Here is a 20100-nt window from a genome sequence, read left to right on the forward strand (position 1 = left end):
TGAGGAGCTGCCCCCCCCCCCCCAACACACACACACACAAACCCCCAGAGGCATCACCACTAAGCCGTTTACCAGGTCTCCGGGCCAAGGCAGGGCTGACTTAGAGCACCCAGACCACATGGGTGAGTGTCCGCACAGGCGGAAGGGGGCGACACGGCACACTAACACATGAAGTTTTAGCAGGGGGCGTCCATTGCCCGAGAGCCTGCAGTCATCGCGGGAACAACTGTTCGGTAGGAACCAATCGAGAGGCAGGACCAGGGTGAGTGTGCGCAGGCGCTCTGCCTATGCTGAGCTGCCGGTCACAGCACAAGCCTGGGTTCTGTAGGGAGGGTTCAGTCTTTCCGGCTGTGGAGGGAGCGGGAGAGGGTTCAAGATGGAGTCCGACGCGCACGGTGGAGGAGCCAGCAGGGCAGCCGATGAAGACCCAGGTGCCGCGGAATTTGCAGTGGGCACAGCACGTGGTACCTGCAGCAAGCTGGGTGGTGCTGGTGGCCAGGATGACCCTGGCGACCCAGCTGGCCCTGGTGATGCCGTCAGCCGTGGAGTTCATGGAGGCGCTGGTGACCTGGCTGGTCCCAGAGGCCCCAGCGCTGCAGGAGAGTCAGGTGGTGCAGCTGGTGCCATTCCGCAGATCCCGGGGCCATCACACCCTCCAGGGCCTGGTGGAGATACTCCACCTGGAGCCGCAGTTCTGAGTAATCGAGCCGTCCAGTTGTATCCTATTCCAGGAACCCCAGCGGGCCAGGCGGCCGCGGGGGCCAGGATGTGAGCTAGGGGTGGTTTGGGGGGGTTGCAAGTGGCGCGAAAGTGTAGGAGGAGGGTACTCTGGGGGGCTGGAGGATATGGGTCAGGGTTGGTCTGGCTGTGAGGGGAAGATGGTGAGGAAAAGCAATCTGAAGGGAACCAGAGAGTCGGGAGGTGATATCCAGGGTGTCTGCCGGTGGCCTTGTGGTGGAATGCGTGTTTCTGTGAGCAGGGAGCCTGTCGTACAGGCAAAATGAATAGTGTGGATGGTGGTGAGGAAAACCAACCTGAAGGGTCCCAGAGGGTCATGCGGTAACATCCAGGGTGTACTCAGGGTATAGGCTGAGAGGTCCGGACTTTCTAGGCGGCCTCCTTGTGGGAGAAGGCGGGTCTCAGTGGGCAGGGATCCTGACGTACAGGCAAAATGAGAAATGCGAATGGTGCCTTAACCTTATGTCCACCAGCAGCCTCACTGTGCCTTTCACATCACACGTGGATGCGGGCCTTGCCCGCCACTTCCTGACTGCACGTACTCAATTGCGAGGGCCGATTCGGAAGGAGCTCGACGTTAATGGCCGCATGCTGGTTCTGTGAGTTCTAAAGGCGTCCAGGGCCGGGGAGAGGGTGGTGGGTGGTGGGTGGTGGCCAAGGCCAGTCTGGGCCCAGGAGGAGCCATAATGGACGGGTTAAGCCTAAAGGAAAAGTGTGGTGCTCTGGGCTTGTCGGTGTGCGGGAACAGAGGGAGGACATGCTCCTCTTCCTCCTTCTCGGCAGAAAGTTGAATTTCATTTTCCCTCCCTTTTAGCCGATTGACTGCTGAAGACCCTGGCCTGCTCCAGAACTCCATCGTCTTCTGTCTGGAGCAGCTTTCCCTGGCGATGCGGTCCTTGCAGCACTTTGGGGGCCCTGTTTCTCGGCACAGAAGAGGGGTTTAAACCTAGCCTATGTGCCCTAGCTTCAGGTGTCGTTCCCCAGGGCATTGCTTTCTGCAGTACTTTGATCGGGCTTCATCTTATGTCTGTGCTGCTTTTGGGGGCTCAGTGTCTACATAGTTGTTTGGTGATTGTTACCTGCAGAAAATAAAACTGAGCTTTTGTGCTGTCTCTTGACTTTATTTTTAGCTTCTGCACTTCCTCATACTGCATTTGTCTTTCAGTTGGAGGGGAGGTTCTGAGATCCAGATATTCGAGGACTACACCGTAATTGAAGACAATGTAAGAAGTGGGAGAATAAGAAAGTTGTATACTGTCATTCGGCATTAATTTTGGAATATTTTATGATTTTATAGTTATATTAAATGTTAAGAGTTACCAGAGGCCTTCCCTGGTGGCTCAGATGGTAAAGAATCTGCCTGCAGTGTGGTAGACTGGGTTCAAACTCTGGGTTGTGAATATCCTCTGGAGAAGGTAATGGCAATCCACTCCAGTATTTTTGCCTGGAGAAATCCTGGACAGTGGAGCTTGCAGGCTACAATTCATGGGGTTGCAAGGAGTTGGACTCCACAGAGCAAGTGCACTTTTCACTTTTCATATACCACCTGAATGATGTTGTTTTTCAGTCTATAATTCATGGCCAACTATTTGTGCCCCCATGGACTGTAGCATACCAGTCTCCTTTGTCCTCCACTATCTCCTGGAATTTACTCAAATTCATGTCCATTGAGTGGGTTATGCTATCTAACCATCTCATCCTCTGTCTCCCCCTTCTCCTGTTGCCTTCAGTCTTCCCCAGCATCAGGGTCTCTTCCAGGTAGTTGGCCCTTCACATCAGGTAGCCAAAGTATAGGAGCTTCAGGATCAGCATGAGTCCATCCAATGAATTTTCAGGGTTGATTTCCTTTAGGATTGACTGGTCTGTTCTCCTTGCAGTCCAAGTCCTCTCAAGAGTATCCGTGTACCCTGAAACCTTGCTATACTCACTAATTAATTGTAATAGCTCTTTTCTACGTCCCACTGGACTTCATACGTAGACAGTCATTTTGTCTGTAAATAAATACACATTTCTTTCTTTCTTTCCAATTTATGCGTTTTCACTGATTTCTTTTAAAATGAAAGCTCCAACACTTTGGCCACCTGATTTGAAGAGGTGGCTCATTGGCAAAGCCCCTAATGCTGGGAACGTTTGAAGGCAGGAAGATAAGGGGACGATGGAGGATGAGATGGTTGGATGGCTATTAAAAAGAACACATTGGAATCAGTTCTAACGAGGTGGATGAAACTGGAGCCTTTTATACAGGGTGAAGTAAGTCACAAAGAAAAACGCTAATACGGTATAATAATGCATATATATCGAATTTAGAAAGATGGTAACCATGACCCTATATGCAAGAAAGCAAAGGAGACACAGAGATAAAGAACAGGCTGTTGGACTGTTTGGGAGAAGGCGAGGGTGGGATGATTTGAGACAATAGCATTGAAACATGTGTATTACCACACGAGAAATTGATCGTCAGTTCAGGTTCGATGCATGAGACAGGGCACTCAGGGCCGGTGGGCCGGGATGACCCTGAGGAATTGGATAGGGAGGGAAGTGGGAGTGGGATTCAGAATGTGGGACACATGTACACACATGGCTGATTCATGTCAATGTATGGCAAAAACCAGAACACTATTGTAAATTAATGAGCCTCCAATTAAATATATAAATGTAAAAAGAGGAAAGCTAAAAAAAGTTTGCAAAAGTAGATGAAATCAACAAATTCCTTGAATGACCAAAATTCCCAAAACGAACTCAAGAAGAAAGTGAAAACCCTAGATATCCCTAGGTCTATCAAGGGTTTGGAACAGAAAACTCCAGGCCCATGTGACTTAAGTAGGGAATGCTATGAAACACATAAGGGAGAAACATCACCAAAACCATACAAATTCTTTCCTAATGTAGAGGAGATTAAACAGTTCTCAAATCATTATGAGGCCAGCCTTCCAAAATACCAAAACTGGATGAAGGCATTGCAAGAAAAGAAAACTATAGAACTTATTCTTCATTAAGCAAAAAAATGAAATGTTAGCAAATTTAATCCAGCAATATATAAATCATTAAGACCAAAAGAGATCTATCCCAAGAATGAAAGATTGGTTATGCATTAACATATCTTCAACCAGCATTATTCATCATATGAAGAACACAGGAGAAAAACCACATGATCATTTGGATAGATGCCACAAAAGCATTTGACAATATTCGAGAACCACTATCTTAAAATCTCTTGGAAACCTAGGACTACAAACAGACTTTCTTAATCTGATCAAGGTCACCTACAAAACTCCTCCAACTAAAGGTGATAATGGAGGAAAATCTAATCCCTACAACTGTGGGTGGGGAAGGCTGCTGGCCTTCAATTTGGAGGCCACTGAGAGGCCTATCCAGCCAGGCAGTGAGAATCAAGTGGACTGATTGAAGTACCTGTCGCCTCCTTGGGCAGTGGCCCTGATCCACTCACTTCCCGTGGCACCAATGGTTCCCCGGCAGATGCACACCATCAATCAGATGGTGGTACCCGAGCCCCGTCATCGCCCCCAGCAGCACTGTGTCTGTTGACTTGACCCCTTCCAGACACAGAAATAGACCAGCACCCAGCATGCCAGCAGACACAGGGTCACCTCCCAGTTGAGGGCACCTGGCAGCTACAGCCCTCCAGAGAGCTAGAAGACCTTGTTCCTGGAGGTGGAAGGCCCGTGAGAGTTGTGCCAGCAGAGGCCATGCGACTAGGGGTTTCCTGAGGGCCATGGTCCTTCCAGCAGCCCTTGTGTGAGGCTGTTCACACCGGTGCTTCTGGCGGGCATGGGTAAGCCCCTAGCCTGGATTCCATGCCGTCTGTGTGCCTACAGCCCCAAGAGGCCCAGCCCCATGCCGTCTCCAGTGAGTCCAACAGTAGTCCTCGCTTCCCTCCTCAGGCGGCCAAGCACAGTCCACTCTGCATCCCTAGTCTCAGGACTCCAGGACCGGTTCCCCATCCACCACCTTGCAAAGGCACCTGTGCATGAACAAAGCACACAGAGATGCCAATCTGCATGCCTCTGACACGTGCTCTCTGTCACACAAACACACACACACACACACACACACCCAAGTGCATGACCCTGTACACAAACACACTTATACTCCCATGTGCATGCACCTGACCACATGCTCTCTCACACACAGGTACACACACATGTGCTAGCACCTGTGCATAGGCACTATCTTTCTCGGGCACACACACATACAGACATGGACAGGAAGATGCCCATGTGTTGCACTTACTTAGAGACATACAAATTCACACATGAGCTTTGTGTGGACACCAGAGGGACAGACCAGGCGTGACACAAGGGGGCCCCACTGCCTTCCAGAAGTTCATGACAAGGACCTGTGCTCAGCAGGATGGTCACCTGTAAGGGTGGCCAGGTTGGCAACGGCACAGACTTGGAGGTGCACAGGGACCAGGGCTCACTTGGGGTTTGCAGGCTTGGACCAGAAACAGTCACGTGGGCTGCAAAGTGTGGCAGTGTCTGCTTGAGCATGCGGACTGAGGAGCTGCCCCCCGCCCCTCCCCCACGCCCCCTGAGGCATCACCACTAAGCCGTTTACCAGGTCTCCGGGCCAAGGCAGGGCTGACTTAGAGCACCCAGACCACATGGGTGTGTGTCTGCACAGGCGGAAGGGGGCGACACGGCACACTAACACATGAAATTTCAGCAGGGGGCGTCCATTGCCCGAGAGCCTGCAGTCATCACGGGAACGAATGCTCGGTGTGAACCAATCGAGAAGCAGGACCAGGGTGAGTGTGCGCAGGCGCTCTGCCTATGCTGAGCTGCAGGTCGCAGTACATGCTTGGGTTCTGTAGAGAGGGTTCAGTCTTTCCCGCTCCGCAGGTTGGGGGAGAGGGTTCAAGATGGAGTCTGACGCGCACGGTGGAGGAGCCAGCAGTCCAGCAGATGAAGACCCAGGTGCCGTGGAATTTGCAACGGGCACAGCACAGGGCAGCTGCAGCAAGCCTGGTGGCGCTGGTGGCCAGGATGACCCTAGAGACCCAGCTTGCCCTGGTTACGCCGTGAGTCATGGAGTTCATGGAGGCACTCGTGTCCTGGCTGGTCCCAGAAGCCCCAGCGCTGCAGGAGAGTCAGGTGGCGCAGCTGGCACCATTCCGCAGATCCCGGGGCCATCACACGCTCCAGGGCCTGGTGAAGGCGCTGCACCTGGAGCTGCAGTTCTGAGTAACCGAATCCTCCAGTTGTATCCTATTCCAGGAACCATGGTGGGTCAGGCAGCCGAGGGGGCTGGGTGTGGACTAGGGGTGGTTTGGGGGGTTGCAAGTGGTTCTAGAGTGTAGGAGGAGGGTACTCTGGGGGGCTGGAGGATATGGGTCAGGGGTGGTCTGGCTGCCAGTGGAAGATATTGAGGAAAAGCAACCTGAAAGGAACCACAGAGTCGGGCAGTGATATCCAGGGTGTCTGGCAGTGGCCTTGTGGTAGAAGGCATGTTTCCGTGAGCAGGGAGCCTGTCGTGCAGGCAAAATGTGTGGTGCAGATGGTAGTGAGGAAAAGCAACCTGAAGGGATCCAGAGGGTTGTGCAGTGATATCCAGGGTGTACTCAGAGTATAGGCTGAAAGGTCCAGACTTTCTAGGCGGCCTCCTTGTGCGAGAAGGCAGGCCTCAGGGAGCAAGGATCCTGACGTACAGGCAAAATGAGAAATGCGGATGGTGCCTTAACCATATGTCCACCAGAAGCCTCAGTGTGCCTTTCTCATCACACGCGGAAGCGGACCTTGCCCGCCACTTCCTGACTACACGTACTCAATTGCGAGGGCGGATTCGGAAGGAGCTCTACGTTAATGGCCGCATGATGGTTCTGTGAGTTCTAAAGGGGTCCAGGGCCGGGGAGAGGGTGGTGGGTGCTGGGTGGTGGCCAAGGCCAGTCTGGGCCCAGGAGGAGCCATAATGGACGGTTAAGCCTAAAGGAAAAGTGTGGTGCTCTGGGCTTGTCGGTGTGCGGGAACAGAGGGAGGACATGCTCCTCTTCCTCCTTCTCGGCAGAAAGTTGAATTTCATTTTCCCTCCCTTTTAGCCGATTGACTGCTGAAGACCCTGGCCTGCTCCAGAGGTCCATCGGTTTCTGTCTGGAGCAGCTTTCCCTGGTGATACGGTCCTTGCAGCACTATGGGGCCCCCGTTTCTCGGCACAGAAGAGGGGTTTAAACCTACCCTGTGTGCCGTAGCTTCAGGTGTCGTTCCCCAGGGCATTGCTTTCTGCAGTACTTTGATCGGGCTTCATCTTATGTCTGTGCTGCTTTGGGGGGCTCAGTGTCTACATAGTTGTTTGGTGATTGTTACCTGCAGAAAATAAAACTGAGCTTTTGTGCTGTCTCTGACTTTATTTTTAGCTTCTGCACTTCCTCATACTGCATTTGTCTTTCAGTTGGAGGGGAGGTTCTGAGATTCAGATATTTGAGGACTACACCGTAATTGAAGACAATGTAAGAAGTGGGAGAATAAGAAAGTTGTATACTGTCATTCGGTATTAATATTGGAATATTCTCCCATTTTATAGTTATATTAAATGTTAAGATAAATTACCAGAGGCCTTCCCTGGTGGCTCAGATGGTAAAGAATCTGCCTGCAGTGTGGTAGACTGGGTTCAAACTCTGGGTTGTGAATATCCTCTGGAGAAGGTAATGGCAATCCACTCCAGTATTTTTGCCTGGAGAAATCCTGGACAGAGGAGCTTGCAGGCTACAATTCATGGGGTTGCAAGGAGTTGGACTCCACAGAGCAAGTGCACTTTTCACTTTTCATATACCACCTGAATGATGTTGTTTTTCAGTCTATAATTCATGGCCAACTATTTGTGCCCCCATGGACTGTAGCATACCAGTCTCCTTTGTCCTCCACTATCTCCTGGAATTCGCTCAAATTCATGTCCATTGAGTGGGTTCTGCTATCTAATCATCTCATCCTCTGACTCCCCCTTCTCCTGTTGCCTTCAGTCTTCCCCAGCATCAGGGTCTCTTCCAGGTAGTTGGCCCTTCACATCAGGTAGCCAAAGTATAGGAGCTTCAGGATCAGCTTGAGTCTGTCCAATGAATATTCAGGGTTGATTTCCTTTAGGATTGACTGGTCTGTTCTCCTTGCAGTCCAAGTCCTCTCAAGAGTATCCTGAAACCTTGCTATACTCACTAATTAATTGTAATAGCTCTTTTCTACGTCCCACTGGACTTCATACGTAGACAGTCATTTTGTCTGTAAATAAATACACATTTCTTTCTTTCTTTCCAATTTATGCGTTTTCACTGATTTCTTTTAAAATGAAAGCTCCAACACTTTGGCCACCTGATTTGAAGAGGTGGCTCATTGGCAAAGCCCCTAATGCTGGGAACGTTTGAAGGCAGGAAGATAAGGGGACGATGGAGGATGAGATGGTTGGATGGCTATTAAAAAGAACACATTGGAATCAGTTCTAACGAGGTGGATGAAACTGGAGCCTTTTATACAGGGTGAAGTAAGTCACAAAGAAAAATGCCAATACGGTATAATAATGCACATATATCGAATTTAGAAAGATGGTAACCATGACCCTATATGCAAGAAAGCAAAAGACACACAGAGATAAAGAATATGCTTTTGGACTGTTTGGGAGAAGGTGAGGGTGGGATGATTTGAGACAATAGCTTTGAAACATATATATTACCACAAGAGAAATAGATTGTCAGTCCAGATTCGATGCATAAGACAGGGAGCTCAGGGCCGGTGCACCGGGATGACCCTGAGGAATTGGATAGGGAGGGAAGTGGGAGTGGGATTCAGAATGTGGGACACATGTACACACATGGCTGATTCATGTCAATGTATGGCAAAAACCAGAACAATATTCTAAAGTAATGAGCCTCCGATTAAAATAAATAAATAAATGTAAAAAGAGGAAAGCCAAAAAAATTTGCAGAAATAGATGAAATCAACAAATTCCTTGAATGACCAAAATGCCCAAAACTAACTCAAGAAGAAAGTAAAAACCCTAGATATCCCTAGGTCTATCAAAGATTTGGAACAGAAAACTACAGGCCCATGTGACTTAAGTAGTGAATGCTATGAAACACATAAAGGAGAAATATCACCAATTCCATACAAATTCTTTCATAAAGTAGAGGAGATTAAACAGTTCTCAAATCATTATGAGGCCAGCCTTCCAAAATACCAAAACTGGTTGAAGACATTGCAAGAAAAGAAAACTATAGAACTTATTCTTCATTAAGCAAAAAAATGAAATGTTAGCAAATTTAATCCAGCAATATATAAAGCATTAGGACCAAAAGAGATCTATCCCAAGAATGAAAGATTGGTTATGCATTAACATATCTTCAACCAGCATTATTCATCAATGAAGAAACCACAGGAGAAAAACCATATGTTCATTTGGATAGATGCCACAAAAGCATTTGACAATATTCGAGAACCACTATCTTAAAAACTCTTGGAAACCTAGGACTACAAACAGACTTTCTTAGTCTGATCAAGGTCACCTACAAAACTCCTCCAACTAAAGGTGATAATGGAGGAAAATCTGATCCCTACAACTGTGGGTGGGGAAGGCTCCTGGCCTTCGTTTTGGAGGCCACCGAGAGGCCTATCCAGCCAGGCAGTGAGGATCAAGCAGACCGATTGAAGTACCTGTCCCCTCCTTGGGAAGTAGCCCTATTCCACTCACCTCCTGTGGCACCAGTGGTTCCCCGGCAGACACACACCCCCTATCAGATAGTGGCGCCCAAGCCCCGTCATCGCCCATAGCAGCACTGTGTCTGTTGACCCCTTCCAGACACAGAAATAGACTCGCACCCAGCATGCCAGCAAACACAGGGTCACCTCCCAGTTGAGGGCACCTGGCAGCTACAGCCCTCCAGAGAGCTAGAAGACCTTGTTCCTGGAGACGGAAGGCCCGAGAGAGATGTGCCAGCAGAGGCCATGCGACTAGGGGTTTCCTGGGGGCCATGGTCCTTCCAGCAGCCCTTGTGTGAGGCTGTTCGCACCGGTGCTTCTGGCGGGCATGGGTAAGCCCCTAGCCTGGATTCCATGCCGTCTGTGTGCCTACAGCCCCAAGAGGCCCAGCCCCATGCCGTCTCCAGTGAGTCCAACAGTAGTCCTCGCTTCCCTCCTCAGGCGGCCAAGCACAGTCCACTCTGTATCCCTAGTCTCAGGACTCCAGGACCGGTTCCCCATCCACCACCTTGCAAAGGTGCCTGTGCATGAACAAAGCACACAGAGATGCCAATCTGCATGCCTCTGACACGTGCTCTCTGTCACACAAACACACACACACCCAAGTGCATGACCCTGTACACAAACACACTTATACTCCCATGTGCATGCACCTGACCACATGCTCTCTCACACACAGGTACACACACATGTGCGTAGGCACTATCTTTCTCGGGCACACACACATACAGACTTGGACAGGAAGATGCCCATGTGTTGCACCTACTTAAAGACACACAAATCCGCACATGAGCTATGTGTGGACACCAGAGGGACAGACCAGGCGTGACCCAAAGGGGCCCCACTGCCTTCCGGAAGTTGATGACAAGGACCTGCGCTCAGCAGGATGGTCACCTGTGAGGGTGGCCAGGTTGGCAACGGCACAGACTTGGAGGTGCACAGTGACAAGGGCTCACTTGGGGTTTGCAGGCTTGGCCCAGAAACAGTCACGTGCGCTGTGGAGTGTGGCAGTGTCTGCTTGAGCATACGGACTGAGGAGCTGCCCACCGCCCCCCCCCCCATGCCCCGAGAGGCATCACCACTAAGCCGTTTACCAGGTCTCTGGGCCTAGGCAGGGCTGACTTAGAGCACCCAGACCACATGGGTGTGTGTCCGCACAAGCGGAAGGGAGTGACACGGCACACTAACACATGAAATTTCAGCAGGGGGCGTCCATTGCCCGAGAGCCTGCAGTCATCGCGGGAACAACTGTTCGGTGGGAACCAATCGAGGGGCAGGACCAGGCTGAGTGCGCGCAGGCGCTCTGCCTATGCTGAGCTGCAGGTCGCAGTACACGCCTGGGTTCTGTAGGGGGGGTTCAGTCCTTCCCACTCCACAGGTTGGGGGAGAGGGTTCAAGATGGAGTCCGACACGCACAGTGGAGGAGCCAGCAGGCCAGCAGATGAAGACCCAGGTGCCGCTGAATTTGCAACGGGCACAGCACAGGGCAGCTGCAGCGAGCCGGGTGGCGCTGGTGGCCAGGATGACCCTAGAGACCCAGCTTGCCCTGATTCCTCTGTGAGTCGTGGAGTTCATGGAGGCGCTCGTGTCCTGGCTGGTCCCAGAAGCCCCAGCGCTGCAGGAGAGTCAGGTGGTGCAGCCGGCGCCATTCCGCAGATCCCGGGGCCATCACACGCTCCAGGGCCTGGTGAAGGCGCTGCACCTGGAGCTGCAGTTCTGAGTAACCGAATCCTCCAGTTGTATCCTATTCCAGGAACCATGGTGGGTCAGGCAGCCGAGGGGGCTGGGTGTGGACTAGGGGTGGTTTGGGGGGTTGCAAGTGGTTCTAGAGTGTAGGAGGAGGGTACTCTGGGGGGCTGGAGGATATGGGTCAGGGGTGGTCTGGCTGCCAGTGGAAGATATTGAGGAAAAGCAACCTGAAAGGAACCACAGAGTCGGGCAGTGATATCCAGGGTGTCTGGCAGTGGCCTTGTGGTAGAAGGCATGTTTCCGTGAGCAGGGAGCCTGTCGTGCAGGCAAAATGTGTGGTGCAGATGGTAGTGAGGAAAAGCAACCTGAAGGGATCCAGAGGGTTGTGCAGTGATATCCAGGGTGTACTCAGAGTATAGGCTGAAAGGTCCAGACTTTCTAGGCGGCCTCCTTGTGCGAGAAGGCAGGCCTCAGGGAGCAAGGATCCTGACGTACAGGCAAAATGAGAAATGCGGATGGTGCCTTAACCATATGTCCACCAGAAGCCTCAGTGTGCCTTTCTCATCACACGCGGAAGCGGACCTTGCCCGCCACTTCCTGACTACACGTACTCAATTGCGAGGGCGGATTCGGAAGGAGCTCTACGTTAATGGCCGCATGATGGTTCTGTGAGTTCTAAAGGGGTCCAGGGCCGGGGAGAGGGTGGTGGGTGCTGGGTGGTGGCCAAGGCCAGTCTGGGCCCAGGAGGAGCCATAATGGACGGTTAAGCCTAAAGGAAAAGTGTGGTGCTCTGGGCTTGTCGGTGTGCGGGAACAGAGGGAGGACATGCTCCTCTTCCTCCTTCTCGGCAGAAAGTTGAATTTCATTTTCCCTCCCTTTTAGCCGATTGACTGCTGAAGACCCTGGCCTGCTCCAGAGGTCCATCGGTTTCTGTCTGGAGCAGCTTTCCCTGGTGATACGGTCCTTGCAGCACTATGGGGCCCCCGTTTCTCGGCACGGAAGAGGGGTTTAAACCTACCCTGTGTGCCGTAGCTTCAGGTGTCGTTCCCCAGGGCATTGCTTTCTGCAGTACTTTGATCGGGCTTCATCTCATGTCTGTGCTGCTTTTGGGGGCTCAGTGTCTACATAGTTTGTTTGGTGATTGTTAACTGCAGAAAATAAAACTAAGCTTTTGTGCTGTCTCTGACTTTATTTTTAGCTTCTGCACTTCCTCATACTGCATTTGTCTTTCAGTTGGAGGGGAGGTTCTGAGATCCAGGTATTCGAGGACTACAACATAATTGAAGACAATGTAAGAAGTGGGAGAATAAGAAAGTTGTATACTGTCATTCGGTATTAATTTTGGAAAATTTTCTCATTTTATAGTTATATTAAATGTTAAGATAAGTTACCAGACGTCTTCCCTGGTGGCTCAGATGGTAAAGAATCTGCCTTCAGTGTGGTAGACCAGGTTCAATCTCTGGATTGGGAATATCCTCCGGAGAAGGTAATGGCAATCCACTCCAGTATTTTTACCTGGAGAAATCCTGGAAAGGGGAGCTTGCAGGCTACAATTCATGGGGTTGCAAGGAGTTGGACTCCACAGAGCAAGTGCACTTTTCACTTTTCATATAACACCTGAATGATGTTTTTCAGTCTATAGTTCATGGCCAACTATTTGTGCCCCCATGGACTGTAGCATACCAGACTCCTTTGTCCTCCACTATCTCCTATATTCGCTCAAATTCATGTCCATTGAGTGGGTTATGCTATCTAACCATCTCATCCTCTGACTCCCCCTTCTCCTGTTGCCTTCAGTCTTCTCCAGTATCAGGGTCTCTTCCAGGTAGTTGGCCCTTCACATCAGGTAGCCAAAGTTTAGGAGCTTCAGGATCAGCATGAGACCGTCCAATGAATTTTCAGGGTTGATTTCCTTTAGGATCGACTGGTCTGTTCTTGCAGTCCAGTTCTCTCAAGAGTATCCTTGTATCCTGAAACCTTGCTAAACTCACTAATTAATTGTAGTACCTCTTTTCTAAGTCCCATTGGACTTCGTACATAGACAGTCTTTTTGTCTGTAAATAAATACACATTTCTTTCCAACTGATGCATTTTAACGGATTTCTGTTAAAATGAAAGCTCCAACACTTTGGCCACCTGATTTGAAGAGGTGACTCTTGGCAAAGACCCTGATGCTGGGAACGTTTGAAGGCAGGAAGAGAAGGGGACGATGGAGGATGAGATGGTGGATGGCATCAACGACTCGATGGACATGAATTTGAGCAAGTTTCAGGGGATGGTAAAGGACAGGGAAGACTGGAGTGCTGCAGTCCTTGGGTTTGTAAAGAGTTGGACATGACTAAATGAACAGCAACAGGCAGAGGGAAGATGCTGGTGGGTTGTGTGGTTCGGCCCCTCACCATCTGCTATCTTTGTCTAGTGAGCCCCTTCTGTGGTGCATGCTGGAGAAGTCAAAGTTGCATTGTGGAATGTGCACTCTAGATGGGTCCAGGTTGAGCCAGCTAGTTACCCTTGTGCGTGGTGTGGGAGGCAAATGAGATGGGAGTCTCGGTGCCCCTCCTGGGAGGCACAGAGACTCAGAGTAGAGTGCCTGTGTGTGGGGAGAGGCAGGTTGCAGCCCTGGGGGTTCTCTGCTTATGGCAGCTGACCGGGAGCATCTTTTCTGCAGCCAAGCACTCGGTGGTGGTGGCTTTTTGTTGGTGGCCTATAGTCAACTGTCCTGGGAGTGTGCAGCACAGAGATCAACAAAGGCAGGTCCCCTTCTGTGTGTGGAGATCCGATTGTTAAAGCTCCAACAGTGCCACCAGAAGCCCGAGGGTGGGAGCCTCTTGAGTGACACCTGCACCTCTGCGCAGCCTCTGGGGGAGCGCAGGGCTGGGGACAGAGGGAACCAGCCCCTCAAGTGGAGGAGTGGCCTGGAAATAGGTGAGAGGATCTTAGAGAGGCCCTGTCATCTCTGGGCCTTGAGATGAGAGGGGTGTTGTTGGCTCAGGAGAGGGAGGGTCCACACCACTGGCCAGGACAGCTGGGGAAGCCTGGGCCCGCCCACACAAAAGGGAACACAAGGAGGGGAGGGCACCCCTGGGTGGAACTGGAGAGAAAGTAGAGTGACCATAGGTCACCACAGCTGGTGTCACCTCCACAGCTCCTCTGATTCCAGGAACTTCCTTAGGACTCGTGGCTTTGTCTTGCTTTAATGCTGTTATGTCAGGAAGTCTTACTTTCCTGTTTCCATCTGTCCCTCAGCTGGAGACCTGTGAGGCCTTGGCTGTCACACCTGTCTGTATAGCTAAGGTGGATTATTAGGCAGGAGAGATGTGGTTTCTATGCTTGGTTTGATCAGTCACTGTCTCCTTACCGAAAAGGCTCATGTGAGCATAGATAGGGAAGCCAGTAACACTGGCCTGTGGACTGAGTGTCCGAGTCCCTCTTCCACCCTCAGTTCCCATATTGAAGCCCTAAGCCCCAGGGGCTGGAGTTTGGAGATGGGCCTTTGAGATGTACTAGGGTCTAGATGAGCTCCTGACGGTGGTGCCTCCATGGTGGGCTCAGAGAGGGCTCTCAAGAACATGATTAATGTTACATGAAGTCCTATGAATGGAGCCCTGCCCTAGAGATGATCATACGAAGGAAAGTGAGACAGAAAGACGAGTATCATGTGATATTACTAATATGTGGAATCTAAAATGTGATACAAAAGAATTTATTCACAAAGCAGAAACAGAAGCTTGCATGTATAGAAAACAAACTCGTGACTACCAAAGAGGAAAGGCTGGGTAGAGATACATTTGGAGTTTGGGATTAGCAGTTACAGACTGCTGTATATGAAATAGAAAAACAATTAGTTTCTACTGTAGAGTGCATAAAGCTATATTCAGTAGCTTATAATTAGCTATAATGTAAAATAATATGAGAAAATATATATAACTGAATTATTTGCTGTACAGCAGAAAATAGCACAACATTGTAAATCAAATATGCTTCAAATTTCTACCAAAAGAATGAGGCCCTGGTCTCACAACCATTCGACTGTGCACACTTGCACATGCACACATAAACAAACACTTCCGTGTCCTTATAAGAGGACATCTGAGAGCACATGCATTCTCTCTCTCCCTCTCACCATGCCCCCACCTTTCTTATCTCTCTGTCTCCACGTGTGCACTGAGGAAAGGCCACAAGGCTATATAAATGGTGGCTGTCTACAGCCTAGAAAAAGGGTCCTCACTGGAAGCCAAATTTACTGGCTCCCTGATTGTGAACTTGTAGCCTCCAGAACTGTGAGAAAATAAGTTTCAGTTCTTTAGCCCACCCAGTGTGGATCAGGGGAGTGATTCGGCATCTTGTTACAGCATCTAAAGCATACTAAGCCAATTGGTTTATACGAGTGAAATACTAGCCTCTCATCTTTATGACAGGAGCCAGTTTTGCAATTGGGAGCCAGGTGCCCACTGAAGTTAGGTGTCTCCCCTCCAATGGAAACTGGAAGAAAGAAAGTGCTCTCTTGATTGATGGTTACATTTCAAAGAGATGTTTGCTAGGTCCTTGAAAAAGACATTTCTGGGTTGTAAAGCTGAACAGGAGGCTTTTATGGCCTTGAAAATTATAGTCATACTCTCAGGGACTTTGCTGGCAGTCCAGTGGTTAGGCTTCTGAGCTTCAACTGCAGGGCGTACTAGTTCGATCTCTGGTCAGGAAAGCAAGATCCTGACTGCAGATCATGGTGCAGTGTGTGTGTGTGTGCTCAGTTGCTCAGTCATATTCGACTCTCTGTGACCCTCTGGACTGTAGCCCACCAGACTCCTTTATCCTTGGGATTCTCCAGGCAAACATACTGGAGTGGGTTCCCATTTCCTCCTTCATGCTGCAGACAAAACATGAAAAAACAAAATGAAATTATATGCATAGTTTCAAAGGGAGACACAGAAACAACTTATACGTTTCTAAACAAATGATTTAAGGAAAGGAGGGGCCACCTCTCCCCTTATTTTCAACAGGGAATATTGAGCCTCTTAGTTTTAATTTGTGTGCATTCTTACAGTAGCTCTTTCTACAATGTGGTGCATCCTGCAAACTTGCTAAACTCCGTCATTAGACTAGTCCTTCTTTTGGAGACTCCATCAGATTTTCTGTATGGGTGTACATGTCTGCAAATAAACACAGTTTTTCTTCTTTCTCTACAATCTGGATGCATCTTATTGCTCCATTTCTCTCATTATGGGTTGGACTCTCCCAGTTTTCTGCATGCCTGGTTAATTTAGATTGGCTATCAGGCATTACGATTTCACCCAGGGTTCTGGGTATTCTTTGTATTCTGAAATATATGCATAAGCTTTGATCTGAGATGCTGTGAAGTGACTTTGAAATAGTTGGAAGCTTTTGATATTTGCTTTGAAGATTTGCTAGGTGGGGCCAGAGCACCTTTCAGCATCAGTTCAGTCACCCAGTGATGTCCGACTCTTTATGGCCCCATGGACTACAGCAGAGCAGGCTCCCTGTCTGTCACCAACTCCCAGAGTTTACTCAAACTCATGCCCATTGAATCGGTGATGCCATCTAACCATCTCGTCCTCAGTTGTCCCCTTTTCCTCCTGCCTTCAATCTTTCCCTGCATCAGGGTCTTTAAAATGAGTCAGTTCTCCGCATCAGGCCGCCAAAGTATTGGAGTTTCAGCTTCAACATCAGTCCATCCCATGAATATTCAGGACTCATTTCCTTTAGGATGGACTGCTTGGATGTCTTTGCAGTCCGAGGGACTCTCAAGAGTCTTCTCCAACACCACAGTTCAAAAGCATCAATTCTTTGGCGCTCAGCTTTCCTTATAGTCCAACTCTCACATCCTTCCTTTCAGTGTAGGATTCATATTTTCCCCACACTACTCAGGCGAGAGAGCTCTCTGCCCCAGGCCTCCTGAAATTATGAGGTTTCTCACTGTGATCGGTGGGGACAGCCACCAGTCCCTGTCCAGCTTGGGTACTGGTCAGAGTTACCATTTATCTTCTCCAGTGGCCCTTTCCTTAACCTTGAGTACTTTCTTCACAGTCCTGTGGAGGTCAATGGTCTGTGGCAGACTCCAGGGGGATCCTCTCTCCATACGCAGGCTTCTCTCCCACTCTTTGTCCCTTCACTCCCATCTTCTGCCCACCAACTCTAGGGCCTTCGAATTTCAGTGCCATCTCCTAAACACCAGGTATTCATTGGCTTCCACCAGGAAACTCTCTCTCCAGACAGTCAGCTGGGTACAATTGCTGGGCTAACTTGTATACATACCTGTGACTTACTTTTTACATAACTGGAGATTTTATAGTTCTTCATCTCCTACACCTATTTTCCCCACACCCCACCCTTCTGCAAGACACTCATTTGTTCTGTCTCTGATTCTGCTTTCCTTTTTTTTGGGGGGGGGGGGTCCACATATAAGAGAGAGCATGCAGTATTTGTCTTCCTCTGTCTGGCTTATTTTGCTCAGCAAAATACCCTCTAGATTCATTCATGTTGTCAAAATGGCAAGATTTCATATTTTATGGCTGAGATATACATGTACCGAGGATGAGATGGTTGGATGGCATCACTGACTCAATGGACACAAGTTTGAGTAAACTCCAGGAGTTGGTGATGGACAGGGAGGCCTGGTGTGCTGCAGTCCATGGGGTCACAAAGAGTCGGACATGACTGAGCGAGTGAACTAAACTGAACCGATACATGCACCACATTTTGTTTTTCATTCATCTGTTAGCAGATCCTTCTGTTGCTTCCACTTCTTGGCTACTGTAAATAGCACTGCAACAAACATTGGACTTCATATATCTTTTCACATTAGTGCTTTTGTTTTCTTTGAATAAATACTCACATGTGAGATTGCTGGATCATATGACCGTTCAATTTTTAACGTTTTGAGAAACCTCTATACTGTTTTCCATAGTGATTGCATCACTTTACATTCCCACCAGCAACGTACAAGGCTTCCCTTTCTCCACATCCACACCAACACTTGTTATTTGTTGTCTGCCTGGTGACAGCCACTCTGAAAGACTTTGATGATATCACATTGGGGTTTTGATTTGCACTCCCATAGGTATTTGCTCTGGACCTTGGCTTTGTGGTCTGGTACCTCAAGTTAGTAAGAGTACCTACCTGGCAGGGTTGTCATGAGAACTGACTGGTGAGCATGAATTAAGTGGGTAAAATTAGGGTACATATGAAGTCAGTATCATGCAAATGTTGGCCACCATTCTTTCTTTGTCTCTTCTTTATTTTTTTAATTATGAAAGCATGATAATCTTTTTACAAGGGACTTGGAAAATACAGAACAAAGGTACATATAGTTCTGCAACATATATCACAATTAATTTTCAGTACAGAGATAAGGATTTTTAGTTGGACTTTCAATATCAAACTCTGAAAAATTAATGGAATGAATATACACTAATGTAGAACGAAATAGTAGAACTGAAATGCACCATGAACCAATTCAACGTAATTTAGATGTATCTAATTTTCACACATAAGAGTCCCTTGGAGTGCAAGGAGATCCAACCAGTCCATGCTGAAGGAGATCAGGCCTGGGAATTCTTTGGAAGGACTGATGTTGAAGCTGAAACTCCAGTACTTTGGCCACCTGATGTGAAGAGCTGACTCATTTGAAAAGGCCCTGATAGTGGGAAAGACTGAGGGCAGGGGGAGAAGGGGACGACAGAAGATGAGATGGTTGGATGGCATCACCGACTCAATGGACATGGGTTTGGGTGGTCGCTGGGAGTTGGTGATGGACAGGGAGGCCTGGTGTGCTGCAGTTCATGGGGTCAAAAAGAGTCGGGCATGACTCAGCGACTGAACTGAACTGAAGACAGGCTGTCCCACCTTTCCGCCCATGGCCTGGCACACGAGAGTCACTCAGTGACGAGTGGCTGAATGAGCAGATGGGTGTGAGGACAGCAGAAATTTGGGGCCGAGCTGGGCATCTGATCACATCCATCTGGTAGACAGTACATGGGGGTGTAGAGGTTGGAGGTCGAGCCAATGGCAAGCATGATGAGTACGTTCCCCACCACAGCATGGACAGGAACAGACAGAAGAGAAGGGGCTGATGTTTGGGCACCTCTGACAGTCCCAGGAGGAGGAATTCTGAGATGACAGTTCGGTTTCCTCTCCCCATGGCTTCTGGTTTCTGTAGGTAGCATTGGAAATACATCTGTCAACAAGACCAGAGGCAATATGGGGAATCACGCACTGCAGCCTCCCTCAGTGGTTAAAACCAAGGTTAAAACCATACTGGTTACCTTTGACAAGGAGCTCCAGCCTGGGGTAGTAAGGACATGACTTATTTGCAGGGCTGTCTGGTCACCACAGAATGTAGAAGGGACGAGCTGTGGCTCTCCTTGTGACTTACCTTCTCAGTCAGCCACTCCTGCTTCCCCAGGAGGAAAGAAGAACCAGACAGAGATGAATGGAGGGCCTGCTTTGGGGAGAGTGGCTGGAGACAGCAAGGGCAGTTGAGTTGCCACTGGGAGTGCATTGGTTGGATCCTTACGGGCCTTTTTGTTTTAGGGAAGAGTCTGGGTGAGGACCCCTAGGACAAATTGTTTGTGTGTGTGTTGTGCATGTGTGTGTGTGTCCTTAGACATAGCTCCTTCATAGATGGGTACATAGACATATATGTTATGTGTTTATATTCACAGAAAGATTCACAAAATGATGTTCTCCAAAATGCTAACCAACAGTGGTTATCTCTGGGGTATGGGAGCTTTACTTGTGTCTTTCTTTCAATGCTGAACAAGTGTAAATCTCCCACACTATACTGCTTGCATGTTAAGAAGTCTTTCAGGAGGTGTCTGTGATGGTCTAGGTTGGAGGCACAATCCCAGTGAGGAGCTCAAGGCTCATGAGCCCTTGTCATACTTAAGGGCATATCTAAGAAGTTATGTCCCTTTGTCACTCCTTCTCAAGTCCATGTCACAGAATCCACAAAGGCTAAATG

General features: G+C 49.2%; 3 protein-coding genes across 4 annotated transcripts; all 3 read left to right on the forward strand.

The window, feature by feature from the left end:
• Positions 1-309: 309 nt before the first annotated feature.
• Positions 310-1853, forward strand: LOC147340996 (EKC/KEOPS complex subunit LAGE3-like). 2 transcript variants are annotated; one of them, XM_086389406.1, is made up of 3 exons: positions 310-717; positions 1212-1337; positions 1553-1853. In XM_086389406.1, exons 1-3 carry the CDS (start codon positions 377-379, stop codon positions 1680-1682), a joined length of 597 nt encoding a protein of 198 aa, XP_086245532.1. In that variant the 5' UTR covers positions 310-376; the 3' UTR covers positions 1683-1853. The 2 variants fall into 2 exon arrangements, with proteins under 2 accessions (XP_086245532.1, XP_086245533.1); XM_086389407.1 differs by having other exon boundaries at positions 1215-1337.
• Positions 1854-2990: 1137 nt separating this feature from the next.
• On the forward strand, positions 2991-7101 carry LOC147340997 (uncharacterized). Its single transcript, XM_086389409.1, has 4 exons — positions 2991-5506; positions 5601-5961; positions 6454-6579; positions 6794-7101. The coding sequence occupies exons 1-4, from the start codon at positions 5413-5415 to the stop codon at positions 6921-6923; spliced, it is 711 nt and encodes a 236-aa protein (XP_086245535.1). The 5' UTR covers positions 2991-5412; the 3' UTR covers positions 6924-7101.
• A 3281-nt stretch (positions 7102-10382) lies between these two features.
• On the forward strand, positions 10383-12314 carry LOC147340998 (EKC/KEOPS complex subunit LAGE3-like). The gene is made up of 3 exons (XM_086389410.1): positions 10383-11173; positions 11666-11791; positions 12006-12314. Exons 1-3 carry the CDS (start codon positions 10833-10835, stop codon positions 12133-12135), a joined length of 597 nt encoding a protein of 198 aa, XP_086245536.1. The 5' UTR covers positions 10383-10832; the 3' UTR covers positions 12136-12314.
• Positions 12315-20100: the final 7786 nt, after the last annotated feature.

Source organism: Bos grunniens, chromosome X, assembly GCF_055505025.1.
Source record: "Bos grunniens cultivar Pamir isolate PY7600 chromosome X, Bosgru_T2T1.0, whole genome shotgun sequence".
Lineage (NCBI taxonomy): Eukaryota > Metazoa > Chordata > Mammalia > Artiodactyla > Bovidae > Bos > Bos grunniens.

Bases quoted from the DNA above. Each gene is read 5' to 3' on its own strand.
- LOC147340996 (XM_086389406.1), top strand. From the start codon at position 377: ATGGAGTCCGACGCGCACGGTGGAGGAGCCAGCAGGGCAGCCGATGAA. The intron at 718-1,211 runs GTATCCTATTCC...TATGTCCACCAG, and splicing joins AGTAATCGAGCCGTCCAGTT to CAGCCTCACTGTGCCTTTCA. The intron at 1,338-1,552 runs GTGAGTTCTAAA...CCTCCCTTTTAG, and splicing joins AATGGCCGCATGCTGGTTCT to CCGATTGACTGCTGAAGACC.
- LOC147340997 (XM_086389409.1), top strand. From the start codon at position 5,413: ATGAAATTTCAGCAGGGGGCGTCCATTGCCCGAGAGCCTGCAGTCATC. The intron at 5,962-6,453 runs GTATCCTATTCC...TATGTCCACCAG, and splicing joins AGTAACCGAATCCTCCAGTT to AAGCCTCAGTGTGCCTTTCT. The intron at 6,580-6,793 runs GTGAGTTCTAAA...CCTCCCTTTTAG, and splicing joins AATGGCCGCATGATGGTTCT to CCGATTGACTGCTGAAGACC.
- LOC147340998 (XM_086389410.1), top strand. From the start codon at position 10,833: ATGGAGTCCGACACGCACAGTGGAGGAGCCAGCAGGCCAGCAGATGAA. The intron at 11,174-11,665 runs GTATCCTATTCC...TATGTCCACCAG, and splicing joins AGTAACCGAATCCTCCAGTT to AAGCCTCAGTGTGCCTTTCT. The intron at 11,792-12,005 runs GTGAGTTCTAAA...CCTCCCTTTTAG, and splicing joins AATGGCCGCATGATGGTTCT to CCGATTGACTGCTGAAGACC.